The sequence below is a fragment of the Macrobrachium nipponense genome, chromosome 2 (genome assembly GCF_015104395.2).
Source record: "Macrobrachium nipponense isolate FS-2020 chromosome 2, ASM1510439v2, whole genome shotgun sequence".
NCBI classification, from domain to species: domain Eukaryota; kingdom Metazoa; phylum Arthropoda; class Malacostraca; order Decapoda; family Palaemonidae; genus Macrobrachium; species Macrobrachium nipponense.
Window position 1 is genome coordinate 84,555,096 of NC_087201.1, and position 14,130 is coordinate 84,569,225.

General features: G+C 36.1%; 3 protein-coding genes across 4 annotated transcripts in view; 1 reads left to right on the plus strand and 2 right to left on the minus strand.

Annotated features, from left to right (window-relative positions):
* Positions 1 to 6,666, plus strand: part of LOC135220741 (neogenin-like) — a gene marked incomplete in the record, with an annotated part of 107,975 nt that extends 101,309 nt beyond the window's left edge. Inside the window, 1 exon segment of the mRNA XM_064258179.1 lies at positions 188 to 6,666. Within this exon segment, the coding sequence (XP_064114249.1) occupies positions 188 to 307 (120 nt within the window).
* LOC135220747 (uncharacterized) overlaps positions 1 to 14,130 on the minus strand; it is a 671,524-nt gene that overhangs the window by 476,730 nt on the left and 180,664 nt on the right. The window lies entirely within an intron of this gene.
* Positions 6,227 to 14,130, minus strand: part of LOC135220745 (mitochondrial carnitine/acylcarnitine carrier protein-like) — a 38,253-nt gene continuing 30,349 nt past the window's right edge. For both annotated transcript variants that reach the window (XM_064258195.1, XM_064258194.1), the window contains exons 2-6: positions 13,798 to 13,912; positions 13,205 to 13,401; positions 12,478 to 12,598; positions 11,684 to 11,863; positions 6,227 to 8,608 (exon numbers count right to left, since the gene is read on the minus strand). In XM_064258195.1, coding sequence (XP_064114265.1) covers positions 8,421 to 8,608; positions 11,684 to 11,863; positions 12,478 to 12,598; positions 13,205 to 13,401; positions 13,798 to 13,912 — 801 coding nt within the window. In that variant the 3' untranslated portion in view covers positions 6,227 to 8,420. The remainder of the gene's footprint in view (positions 8,609 to 11,683; positions 11,864 to 12,477; positions 12,599 to 13,204; positions 13,402 to 13,797; positions 13,913 to 14,130) is intronic.

Below are 14,130 nucleotides of genomic sequence, written 5' to 3' on the forward strand. Positions count from 1 at the left end.
ATTATTAGAGAAGTTTAAAGAAGGAATTTTGAACATGACATCTGGTTTTTCGTTGCAGAAATGAAACCCTTTGGGTCAGCCATGTAAGAAAGTTAAAAATGTTGTGAAACAATCATATTAACAGTAATGTGTTAATTCATACTTGTGTACCCTACAATAATCCTTTTTTTTTTTTTTTGTATTTCAGGAAGCAAATGAATCACTTTTACACGCGTATTCAACTGAAGAGCTTTCTCAAGAAATGGCCAACTTGGAAGGCCTGATGAAGGATCTGTCAGCAATCACAGCCAATCAGTTCAACTGCTGAAAAGTGGAGAGGTTGAAAGCAGCTCAGCCTCTCGCCTCCAGGGTCCTTCGCGAACTTTACATTTCGTGTAGCATATTTTAAGAGTGAGAATGATGTGGAGAGAGCGAGAAAGTGTTAATATAATAGTGTCTTTGTGTACAAAACTTTTTAATTTACGAAAGAGTACGCAGACTTTTTCAAAGGACGCACACGAGCGAAACTCGGCTAGCCCAGAGGGAGGGATGTTGCATCGGTGTCGGTTTTTAATGCCGTGGCGCAAGTAACTCCCTTGCTAGCGTGACTTACGGACTGCTTGTGCACAAAAAATCCGCCTGAGCGAAAGGTCGACGTTTTCCTTTTCCCACTGTGTCGGAGGCACGGCGAAGCTTTTGTATAGAATACTCATAATTTTAATGTAAATGGCATTTGACAAGAATGCTCTCATTTTATATTTATTTATTTTTAACTTTTATTTTAGATACTTTGATCTGAAATGTAAAAGAAATGTAAGAAGTAGTAAGAAGTAGTCATGGCACGAACGGTGGATTCAAGTGAATCACAGTAGTTACGAGAAGCAGCAAGTGAAGACTAGACATGGAAAGGAGAATAACCAAGTTAAGGATCTTCCAGACCAGATTTTGTGCAATTCTCCGCATCATTTAAAACTTAAGGGAGTTTTTTGTACGTATTGCATTTTAACAAGGCTTTTATTCCAGAACTTTGACAACAAAATTTAAACCACATTGACTGTAATTGAGGAAGTCCCACGTCTTAGTAACTTAATGCTGATACATATTGATCTCTCAGGGAGGAGCCAGTCGATGATGTGAAGTAAGTTTACAAGAAGAATCCAGCACCAAATTAACCTAACTTTGCGTAGCCTAACGATGTTAGAACTTCCTTATCTGATTCAGGTATTTTTTTAACTACATTTTTTTACTTCATATCAATAGGAAAATGCTAGGCTATGCATATTTAGGTTAGCGATTAATTTTGTTTAAGCGCGACTTGTAAAGATGGAGTGCACTGGTTTTGTTTGCATGGAAAGTTAACCAGAAAACAAGGAGAGGTACTATTGTAGTTTGTTTGGGAAGGTTCATAATACTGTATATGACATACTATATGATTTCTATTTAGATGCCTGTCAAATGAATGTCTCGACATGGTGAATGCGCAGTGGTTTGTAAGGCCCACATGTTGACGTTTTGGTTTGCTGTACTGTAAAGTGAATGATTCTATGATTTTCATTACAGAACGTTTTGAAAATCTAATCTCGGTGAAGTTTGGTTCAGTTTTCCAGAGGCTTATGGCACTTTTGAGTAATTTACAATAATGTTGAGCTGCAACACAAGTGCATTTTTGGCGCTTATGAGCATCTTACAGCTAAATTTTACAATAAGTGGCCAATGCTAGTGCAGAACTGAAGTCATCACACAGGTCTTGCCGGCAAGATGCTGCAAGGTGCCAACAATATGCTTGCGTGAAGCCACCTTCAATTAGAAGAAAATTAAAACTGGGTTATTTTTCACTTTCTGTCAAGTGACCAGACAGTTTTGGGAGAGAAAAAATGTTACTAAAGCACCGTTCACCCAATTCTTGCAAACTGCACAAGCGCATGTTTGCATTTTAGTGGATGTGCTCTGAAGAAGTGATATACCCTACAAACACAGATTCTAAATTTAAGAAGCTAACCGGTGTTTAACGAGTTACTCAAAATGTCCGAAAGTGGTGCAACTTACAAACGTGGCCAAAGCACATCTGCTTAAGAAGTGATTTAAATTTTGCTGTAAAGCTGTAATGCTTTTCAGTACTTGGAATATTGATTTACAGTCTGTAAATGCCTCTTCCATAGATTTCTAAAAAGGTAACCAGGGAAATGTTTTTTGACATTATGCAAATATTCTGTCAAGCAAACTATATATATTTTTTTGACAACAGAACTTGCTTTAGTGAAGTTGAATGAGCATGGCTTCCATATATTAATTAGTGATGTCCTCAAATTGCCTGGATTCAACTGTATTTCCTGTAGGAAACCAGTAATGTTTTGCATTTATTTAAAAGTTAATTTTTTATGAATTATATTGAGATCTGGACTAGTCATTTTTGCAGATGCAGTGGTGAATTATTGTATGGAAATCCAGTGTATGGGTTAAGCGATTGTGTGGGGCGTCTGTTTTTTTTTTTACGCTGGGAATGAGAATGATGGTTTGTGGACGCCTAAATCATCCGATTATGTAACGTAGACTTGATGATAAGTTGCCATGCTTGAAGTTGTCGATAATACTGTATGCCGTAGCAGTTCAGGTGTATGTGCTCAATTTTATGAGAGTATATGTGAAGTAATTGGTGACGCAGTTGGGTAGACTTACTTTGTTTAATGACACTTCAGGGTTTTACTGGTTCAGTTTTAGATTTCCCACCCAAAAATGGCTTGTTTTAATCTCGTCAGTTATGGAGCCAGTTTTGTTTACTACCGTCTCATCCGATTACTACGCATATACTCTTGTCTGTGCGCCTGTGTGTGTGTTCAGACTTTATGTGCATTTATTGTAGAAGTAACCTAAGAAAGTTTATTACCAGAATTTCCTTCCAGACTATGAGTTTTTACATAGTGACAATAAGACTCCCGATGGAAGTTGGAAGTCTAGATTTTTTAAGCTCGGTATTTTTCATACCGCTGATTTGAGGTAATGCCGTGAAAGCTTTATCATTATTTTTTTTCTCTGAAATGTTGAAGGTCGCAGGTGTATGGGTTAGCCTTCTTTATTTAAAGATTTCCTTGAGCAGTGTGAAAAATATTGTCAGTTTGGTTATTTTCCATTGACATTTTACAAATCTCTAAGCTTAGACAAATTGTCTGCATAATTTTTATATACAATTTTGTTTTTTAAGATAAGAGAAATATGATTTACAACCATTTTAGCAACCCGTGGAGTGTCCAAGAAGTTGGATTCTCAAATAAGTCATGACATGCAGTTATCATTGTATCAATTCAGCCATGTGAATTGGTCACATTTGTTCTTGGAGCACCAAATTTCACACGTTTAAAGTTTTTAATTACAGTTAAAATTTTAGAACCATGGTTTAGGTAATGTAAGGTCTTTGAAACTTTTGTTTTTTAAAATAAATTATCAATCTTTATTATAAAACATGAAAATATTCAGGAAGCTGTAAAATTTTTGTTTACTCAAGGGTGACACCGTTTAACCCCAGAAGCGTTAGAAAGTTGTCAGGCAACAGACGTGACCAATGATTTCATGTCAAGCATAAAATACAGAATTCAAATGTCACATTCATTGCAAAAGCCTTGCGATGAATAGTACATTATAGTTTTTCTCATAGCCATTCTCATGTCATTGTATTTCACATTCATGTCATCATTTGCATTCTCAACATTTTCTTTGTTTATTGTTTTTATAATGTGTCTTGAATTGACATTTCAGTTTAATTCAAGAAATGGGATTGAGTTACACACAAAATGGGAAGTAATGGATAGTTGTTTTTAAAAAAAATCCCATTTAAGAAGTTGAATTAGTGAGGAGACAAACTTTAAGTTTGCTGTGTATTCTGAGCAGTTTTTATTGAAAAAAGTTAAACAAGTGTATTTTCAATGTAGACATTGGTCACAAGCACAGTAGGAAAAAAGACCTACTTGTAAAAGAAAAAGAAAAAAAAAGTTTGCATTTTACTCAAATGCTCAAAAGCTATGATTTTAAATATTTGTATGAAGATCAAATTTAATACAACTTGCCATGTATATAAATTTAATTTACACTAACTTTGTACGTGATCTTTAGGATTAATGACGCTCATTTTGTACAGTAGTATTGTGTGATGTACGGTCATGGGATCGAGGAATTAGTGGCTCATGTGTACCCTTTTATGTACTAGTTGCAAAAGTCTGTTCCCCTGGAATTTCGTTCGGTTCGATTCTCGTCTTTCTACTTCTCTCGTGTATAGATTTCGTAGATTACGTACGAAAATGTAACGAAATTGATTTCGATCTAATTGATCCTTGTGGATTCTTTTCTTCAAGTTCAACTATAGACCAATTAGTATTATGTTCTATTGAAGCTGCATTTTGGCAGATATTGTGTACAGTACACTGTAAAATAATTGATAGGTAGATATACAATTAAAATTATGGTTACAGTACATATGGGTGAAGATAAGTTTTACTCATATTTAATTCACTTGTTGAATATTATGCAAGTTACCAGTCATATTTAATTTTACATGCATTGGTTTTGTAGTAGGTTATAGCCAGTAAATGGATTCTGGTAGATTTTTGTTGAAATTGCAAAATCTGAATTTTTTTTTTTTACCTGTATAAAATGGGTTTATGGCCCTTACCTGCCTCTTCTTGTAATGTGTAAAGGGAAAACCTATCCTATCTTTCTTTAGTTTGGGGCTCGATGGCTTTCATTTAGAATATATATTTCATTATGAATAATCGGTTTGTAGAAATTACAGTTTAAGTTTTAGATTATGCATTAAATGCCTTGTTTGTGTGGACGAACATCATTGAATGAGGAAGGCGGTGGCTATTGAGACTAGCTTGGCCTTTGTTTGGTCTTACATTCTCACTCCTCAGTTTGTAGGCTAACCAGACTTCTGAGGTGACAATCAGGTTCTTGGAGAGCTGCACTATGGCAGCAATGTCTCGCATTCTCACCGGCAGTTAAGTCCTTTATTTTTCTCCGATTTAGTGATGTTTCTCTCGGCTTGAGTACAAAAATTTTCTGAGGGGCTTTGGTTAACAATAAGTATTTGTAAATCTTTTTGACTGATTTTTGTCTTGAGCAATTATCTATAGATTTCTATTTGTTAATTTTACAACTTTCCGTACGCCTTGCATATATTTTGTATGCAAATTCGCATTATATTTTTATTTACACGTCCCAGAATACCTTTCTACAAAGAGTACACAGTTTCAAATTAACAATGAAACATCGTTTAACCCGCAAGCACCCAACAGGGACTCAAGTCAGGGAAGACCAGGCAGTAGACGGCTCTTGTTGCTGAACTCAGACTAATTGGGAATTTGTATAAACTTAAAGCAAGATAAATTATTGTTGTCCTGTAATTACAAGAAACCCAAATTAATTTGAAGTTATTCCACACTGTCTCTCACTAAACAGGATTAAAGATATATGGTAGAAGATTTTTATATTTATGAAACATTAGTTATAATTTTAGCATTTTGTTTTTGGTATGAACTATTTTATAACCACTGTTTCTCTCGCTAGTCATTCCTTGTGTTCGTTCTCGTCTTTAATGAAAGCCAGAAGCCCCGTCTTGATTGTTTTGTATAATTTTTATAGCGTTCGTGTCCAGTCCTTTATAGATACAGTGTAGGCTCAGACTAGCATTTATATATACCAGGACATTTATTTTTAGTACAAAATATAGTTAAGCTATCACATAAAATTACTGGTACAAATTTAATTTACAGGATATTCCATTAATTATATTTTTCACAGCACGTGACGCAATTCTTTTCCAGTTTGATTCCACACATTAGACAATAAAAGTTTTATTGTAATCATTATATGATGAACTGGCAGCTCACAACCTATTTTTTTTTAACTGTTGTAGTTTCAGCCACTAACTCCTCATGACCACGTTCCTTCCAAGAACTCTCTTGTAAACATAGTCACTTGAAATGTTTTCAATGAAGCGAGATGTATTTGGCACCCTTGTGTTTTATTTTCATCACACCTTCCTCTTGTGCTCTTGTCTCACCTCGCCCGTGACTCGGGATCCTTAACTTTTAACGTTTCAAGGTTTCAAAGATTTGTTGTGAGGACTTCAGTAAGTGAAGTTTGTTTTTCTCGGATCTGTCCGTCTTACAACCTGATGTTCCTACTTCGTGCCATCTTGACGACAGGTAAGACTACAGGGCTTATCATTATCATAGAGGTTACTTAAAACCACATACTCTATAAAAGGATGCCAAGTTTCTTTAATGTCTCGAAACATATACTATCTCTTAATTTCACAGGTCGTCACTCAGTACGTTCCTGTAAGTAAATTAAAAACACCAGAAAAACACCTTCTTTAGTACTAGAACCAAATCTGTATCAGCCAACGTATGATTCTTGATAAATTGTACATTGTACTTGCAAATATATATTTACAATGATACAAAGCAACAGGCTCTAAAAAAATACAAGATAGAATCTATTAATATATGTTTTCGTGAGAGCATCAGGACTGGCGTCCAGTAATGTGGAAAATGTAAGAAACACAATTGTAACACTCAAAATCAAATTCCTTAATTAATTGCATTGATTATCACTGCCAATAGCAGTGCAGTGTATTCCTTAGACAAGGAATCAGTCTAATAAACTATTGAAGTTCTTAAAAGTAAAAAAAAATTAACAAATTCTACTAAATCTCTATGTAAACAAATAGCACTTATTATGATACTTAAGTTACTTATGATTTTCATATTACACTGTTGTACTTAACTGAAATTGCCAAGAACGAGTTGTGCCAAAACATACAAAAGCTTTATTGATAACTTTCACAAAGTCAACAAAGCCGACCTTCGTACAAAAATAAGTCTGCAAATACTCGGCAGAGTGCCGAGGGCACCTTGGACAATGATGGAAGCAGCTGGTAGGACTGAACGGAAGAGACTTTGTCACCTTTCTCGACAGAAGAGTTAACCACCTCGGAGATTTATTTAAATATCACAAACAGACATCCAAAATGTAATGGATTGTTTTATCATTATAAAAGCTATGGCAAGTTTTGGAACTGCTTAATTGCCGAGGGTTCGAAACCTTCATGAATGTATAAAGTTAAAGTCAAGAGTATACATGTTGATATGAAGGTTATATAAAACAAATTTTAATTATACTACAAATAAAGACTGCTGTACATTACTGGCAAATAATCAAATGTGTAACCCCCCAAGGCAGAGGATCTACTTATTGCATATGTCAATTGTATTAGCATATTAAATACAACTGATTAAAAATATTCACTATGGAAAAACATTAGAGGGAAAATATTATTAAAAGGTTCCCCAAAAATTGGATATTCCTACAATAAAGTTGATGTCAACTTTATTTATATTTACATTTAAAACTTTTTTTTATTCCTAAATTATACTTATTCTTTATGTAAACCATAATCTGCTATGATGAACTCCCTTTAAAATTTCATAAAGGGCGTAGAAAAAGGCATTCAAACGCCAGTCGAAGGAGAGAGAAAGAGAGAGAGCAACTATGCAGATGTAATACTACATACCTGATGGCAATGGGATGGATAAGTTACCCTCATCTTCAGAACCAGTGAAACTTTCATATGGTTTCATTAAAAACTAGAAGTCTTGAACAAAATGTAAAATTTTAACAATACCCTGTGATATATAATCAGTCGGCTAAAAAAATCTTGGCTATGGTATGAGAGCTTACCAAATTTGACAACCTATGACCTGACAGTAACTTGGTTTCTTTTATGTAATTGGCAACATAATCAAACTCATAATTCATAATTCGCATCCATATTGCTCACATCACATGGACAGTAACGGTCCTTGAGGTTAGTAAAGGTCCTTATCTGTTCAAATAGGAACAAACTGTGATGTTGCCTATACTCGGATGACTTATCAATTAATAATGAAGTAAAAATTGAATTTTTCAACTACAGTAAACATTCTAAAAGTTCCCATATGCAATAAGTTCTGCTAACGAAATCAGTAAAGGCCAAGTAACCATTCAGACTTCACATGAGCAAGCTAAGTAAAATGAACACTGGTATTTTTAAACTTTAAATGGCAGTATCTTTGTTATCAGGACTGTGTTACCATCTGCTGGTTGACGAGCAGTAAGTACAACTGTTGTCATGGCAGTAATTTGATGACTAATAACTAACAATTAAATGTATTAAAACCAACATTAAGCCTCCAAGAACGAGGTACACTGTCGTAATATTACGACGTACCTCTTTCAAACCTGCCTGCATTAGGTTACCACGGCAACACCCTCTTTTCATAAACAATTAGCACTGTATTTAGATCATGATAAAAATATATAAACCTTTCAAGTCCTACCAACAGTAGACCTAGAGAGTTATTTACAATCTTCTTACGCAGCGTTTATTTTACAGCGCATGCGACGAGTTACAGGTTTGGTGCGATGTAGTTCAAGAACTTCATGGCCACTTCGTAACCCAGGAAACAGGCAGCATTGGCGGGGAAAGCTCGGATCATGACGGGGGCGGCTCCCTTGAAGAGTGCAGAGGGACCCTCGTTCTTCATGATGTCCATGAACACGCTGCGGATGCCGTGAGGGTATTTCCCTTCAGGAGCTAAAGGGCAGTTGAGAGTTTTATTAAAAAGGATACATTTTTCAACACAAAAAGTAGAACATTTAATACCTAACCATTATTCTCTCAGACTGACCAACAGGAAAGTAAGGATTACTATCTAGTTTGAAATACAGCAGCGTCTAGAAGTTCTTGAAGAAAGAAAATGAAAAGGAAAAGCAGAGATAATCTTGCATCCTATGATGTGAAAACAACACAAAAAATTATAGGGAAAACACTGGATATAGGCTAATAGCCCTTTAATTTTTTGCCACAGAAAGAAGACACTAAGACCTAACTAAAAGTCTGTAGCAGTAATCTAACTAAGTCTGTAGCAGTAAAGGGCACTTAAAAGCCATGAACGGATCTCTTGCACGTGGGTCTGCATATTTAAAACTTACAACAACCTTTGATACCTATCTTTTTCTCTACATACAACCTTGACTTTTGTTCTTTTAGTTACTATATGTATAGAAGACAAAGCATTTCCACAGTAAAAGCTGTCAATCACAGTCACCAATGGCTCTCAGGCTCCAGCCGCAATACTTTCTGCTTTTTTTTTTTTTCTATAACCTGTCCCTTCTGTTTCTTCCTCCTTGGCTATCCAACTTCTCCGACTTTACCAAATGCCTCGAATTAATCCGACGAACAATTAAATCAAGAAATGAAAGGCAACCTTATGACAAAGCTAAAAACAAAATCAAAACTGGAAGTAAAGATTTGAGTTATCAGGTTTTTTATGACCGGCTTTCATATTGCAAGTGACGAAAGGTCTCGGCTAAGGAGCCAACTCGATATGCTCAATAATAACTAGCAAAATTGAAATTCTGGAGGAACTAGGTCTCATTACCTACTGAAAAGGTAATCTTTACTCTAATATATAATCTGCATAATGAAGTCTTATTTGTGTACCTGTTGGGAAACCATTCAATTTCCACAAAACTCACAAAATATATAAAACTAAAGATGACTAGAGACACTAGAAGATGCCACTTAAACAAGATTGTCACAACTTACTTGGTGTATTCAATAACAGACAGTACCTAAAGAAGGAGAGAGGGGAGGGAGGGTGGTTTGGGCCAAAGATAAAATCTTAAAGGAGCAAAGAGAGCCTACACTTACTGACAAGACTGGACACAGTCTTAATGTACAGACACTGTGGAACTTGGAAGGTGTTGTCAGAAAAAAATAAATTACAGTTGAATATTAACTTTAAGAGTCACAATTAAATAATTAAACTTTGGTTGAACCTCAAAGTTACAACGAAGATGTTCAAATCTCTCCCATGCAAAAGTTCAATAGAAATTCTGCCCTTAAATTCTATTTCAGAATGCTGATTTATTTTACTTTTTATCCATCCCATCTGATCTCCAACCAAACTGTCGAACCTCTTGAACTTATCTCAATCTCACACCCTACAAGTTTACAAATGAGAATCCCTGAATTATTCCGTCCTTTCTCTCCCTCTTACCCGATATTTTTTGCAGACTTTTAAAGAATGCAAGACACTCGTCATTGTAGGCTTCTCTTCCCTATCCATGATGAGACACTTAAAAGAATACCTTACAATCGAGAAATACACTTCCCTCTCATCTGTCCTCATGTTTCTATGCCTTGCTTGATAAAAAAGCAACACATTCTGCCTTGAGTTATCTGTCCTGAAGGTCTACCAAGCACTGGCTTCACTGTAGATCACACATCCTGGTCAAAATCATAATTTGACTGACCTCTGTATGAAGTACTACAGTACTTTTACTCTATTTCAAAAGCTATTTCCTTCTCCCAGTCACTACAGAACTGCATCGAGTCCACTCCTACCTCGGAAGAATACCAATCTCTTACTTCCAGCTTGCAACTGTGTTTGGGTGTCATAAGGTTGACTCTCTACTCCAGAGACAAAACATCAAAACATTCCCTTGAAGGCATGATAAGACTGCTATACTACCATACTCTATGTTCCCTTGGCCAATTAAAATTGGGACACAAAATATTATACCAATTCCTTGGTATAATATTCTGTCACAGCTCGCAGGCACCTGTCATTCCATTACCCAGCAGAAAAGGTTCATTATTACATGTTTTAATCTCATAAGTCTCTTTATTCCCACACTGCCACGAAAGATAGATCATTTTCACTGTCGCGATTTTATATACGAAAAAAATGTGTGGTTTTTTTTCTGTAAGGCATTGAAACAAACACTCTTAAATGGGTAAAACTATTAAGAGACCCCAGTTTACGTAATGGCTGGTATATATCTTTCAAATATAGTACTACATAATATTGATCAGAATAACAGATAACCTATTCCACAACAGAACAGAAAAATAAATGTACAAACTTCTATACGCATTATCAAAGTCTACCTAAACAGCAATTATACACACAAACGATCATACAAAAATACCTTTTATATAAGAATACATATCTCTATATATGATATATCTAGCTCTTACTGAATTTTCCAATCAAAAGCACAAGAAACAAAAATTCTACTCCTGTCCAGCCTTGTCATTCATAGACTCCTCCCTAAACAAATCTAATCTATGGCCCTGTGGGATGATCAGAGCACCCAAGCCAATGGCGCTACATGATCCACGATGAAAAACGAAAGCAAAAAATTAGATGACATCCTAAACACAAACATCACGGTGAATAATAATATCAATGGAACTCTTAACAGCAGAATGACATACGATACTAAAATTGTTTATTGAAATACTATATTACTGCCATGATATGAATTGGGTATAATAGGATGTGAATGTAAAGTCAAATAACTAGAGTTAGGTGTATGGTGGAGGCTAATATCGACATTACAGATTTAATAATCAACATCCAGAGTAAGACATGATTCAAGTCATACAAAGACGATTGGACCTGTCTAACAAGTGGGTTTAACAATGTTCTAGTTGCAAATGATGGCATAAAATGAAAGTGTAAAAACACTTCGAATCCAAGGCCACTACCTTGCTATAGCAATCTTATAAGTGCATTTCATTTTGTGAAACTCTAAACTAGCATCTATACTTCTATATTACAAGTATGAACTTCTAAAAAAAAACAGACATGTAACATACCTGTCTGCAATCTACTCTTCAGAACATCAGGTCCAATAGCCACAAGCCAGTTAAACATGCCGGCCAATCCACCGGCGACAATGACACGCATCGGACTTAAATCGCCCGACTTCCCCTCGGGGGCAAGTGTTCTCTTCAACCACTCGTAAGTCATGAAGTACATGCCCGATGCTGGGACATCTGAGAGACGGAGTAAAAATGAGCTTTTTTTATATCCGATGAATATTTTTTTGCAGTGTAACGTCCCTCTGCTAGGAAATATATGCTGATGACACCTTAAACCATAGAGAGCTGAAGATTGTATAATGTATAAGCAATGATTCTTGCCGTGACTTGAATTTACTTCAAGATTTTGGCAAGGGTTAATACAACTGGGCTTCTTTGGTCTGATAATTTATTTTGTATTTGGTACAACTGACTTCCATAATGGAAAGAATAAAATATATCAAATTTAGACTAAAAGCCAAGCACTGGGACTTATGAGGTCATTCAGCACTGAGAAGGAATACTGAAAAGTAAGAGGTTTGATCAGTGCTGGAATACTGAAAAGTAAGAGGTTTGAAAGGTGTAACAGGAGGAATACCTCACAGCAGAGCTATGAAACAACTGTAATAAGAGGGTGGAAAGTAAGACGGAAGAAAGAATATGAATGGAGGTATTGTACAGTAAATGGAATGAAAGGTGTTTCAGCCAGGGGCTGGAAGGACGCTGCAAAGAACCTTAAGAAATGCCTACAGTGCGCTGCGTGAGATGCGCTGATGGCAGTAAAAAAAAAAGAAGTCAATATGCCATACCTCTGAGAAGAGTAGCACAGGTTCCTTTGTATATGCTACGAATACCCCCTTCTCTGTACAAGACTTTTACAACGTCAAGGGGTCCGTTGTAGAGCTTCGGGCCTGTGCCTGCAGCTTGAACCTTGAAAAAAAACAAAGTTCAATCTAATTCTCTCAGAGAAAAATGTTGAATCTCAAATCTGACTTCCAGAGAAATTATCTGATTATTCTGAATTATCTGTCTACTAAAACCAGCTTCCAATACAATGCTAAGAAAGTACAAATTTTCTGAGGTAAATAAAACTGCATAAATATAAAGGTTTCATAACATAAATTTACAACCCACCAAGTACGAAGCTGATTCTTTGTCCTTTAGTCAACCTCTCTGGGAAATATTTCCTTCCAGTTATGGCAAATACTAAACTGTTTTTCATTCACTCTATATCTGGTAAATTGCAAATAGCATAGTATTTCTATGGATCTCCTGTTGGTACTCTGAGAAAGATTTCTTTTTATATTCCATTATCATCCCAATGAACCATAACTAGTATATTTGTCAGGGAGGCAAGAAAACATTTTATCTTCAATGATGGGCAAGGATAGAAGCATGAAGGCTATACTTGGACAGAGAGCAATACACTTGAAAAATGAAATCACATTGAAAAAAACCTTTAGTACTGCCTTAAAACACCTAACAACAAATATACTGTAGATAATAAACCATTATATTGTGTTGCTACATACGTACTTGCAAAAGGCACTTGACCCTCTCCCCCGGAGTCATGATAGCTGTGGTGAAGACGCCCGACAGCATGCCGGCATTGAAGAGCTGGACGGCAGTGAGGGCCTCGTCAGGGTCTTTCTGCTGCAGCTTTTTGCCGATGCCGAAGCCGAGGAAACAAACGGCGAACATGGGAGTCACGCCAATGAGTGGAGCAGCCATTCCTGTTGACAACAGTTTACGTTCTACATTTATAAATTCGTAATTTCGTAGATTTAGTTCTGGTTGAATGTGAATTTTATTTAAACTATAAATGACTTGAAGCCCAACATGTCATGATTTGTACATTCATCAGGGAGGCACGAGAGCATTTCACCTTCCTGTTCAAATGAGAATTTTAAAAATATAAAGGCAATTACAACCGTGGAAGTACCTGTAATATTACCACAGTTATCTTAATGTCACTCAGAAAAAAAAAAACGGCAGTTCACACATACTGTAGAGAACTTGCATGCAAAATTTAACAATCCTCAAAATGGCAATTCACACATAATGTAGTGTGTTCGCGTGTAAAAAAGAACCTGCGCGCCAAATCTACCCCAAAACAACAATATTCTCACCTTTGTAGAGCCCCAAGAAACCTTCGTTGCGGACGGTCTTCAACGCGCAGTCCCATGTTCCGAGGTACAAAGGCTTCTGACCCGGCTCTGGCTTGGGCTGGGTTTGCAGTCGCACCTGAAAGGGAAAGTCCAATAAATGACTTGGAATATCCAAAAGTTGAAATAAGACTTTGTTTCAAAAGTCTTGAGAAGAATTATTCAAAAAGCGATGGCTCTGAGCATTAAAAATATTTGCAATTACCTAGTTAGTCTTCTGTAAAAGGAAACGATCGAGATGGCGCTGTCTGTCCGTCAGCGCTTTTCCGGCCGCCCTCAGATCTCAAAAGTACCGAG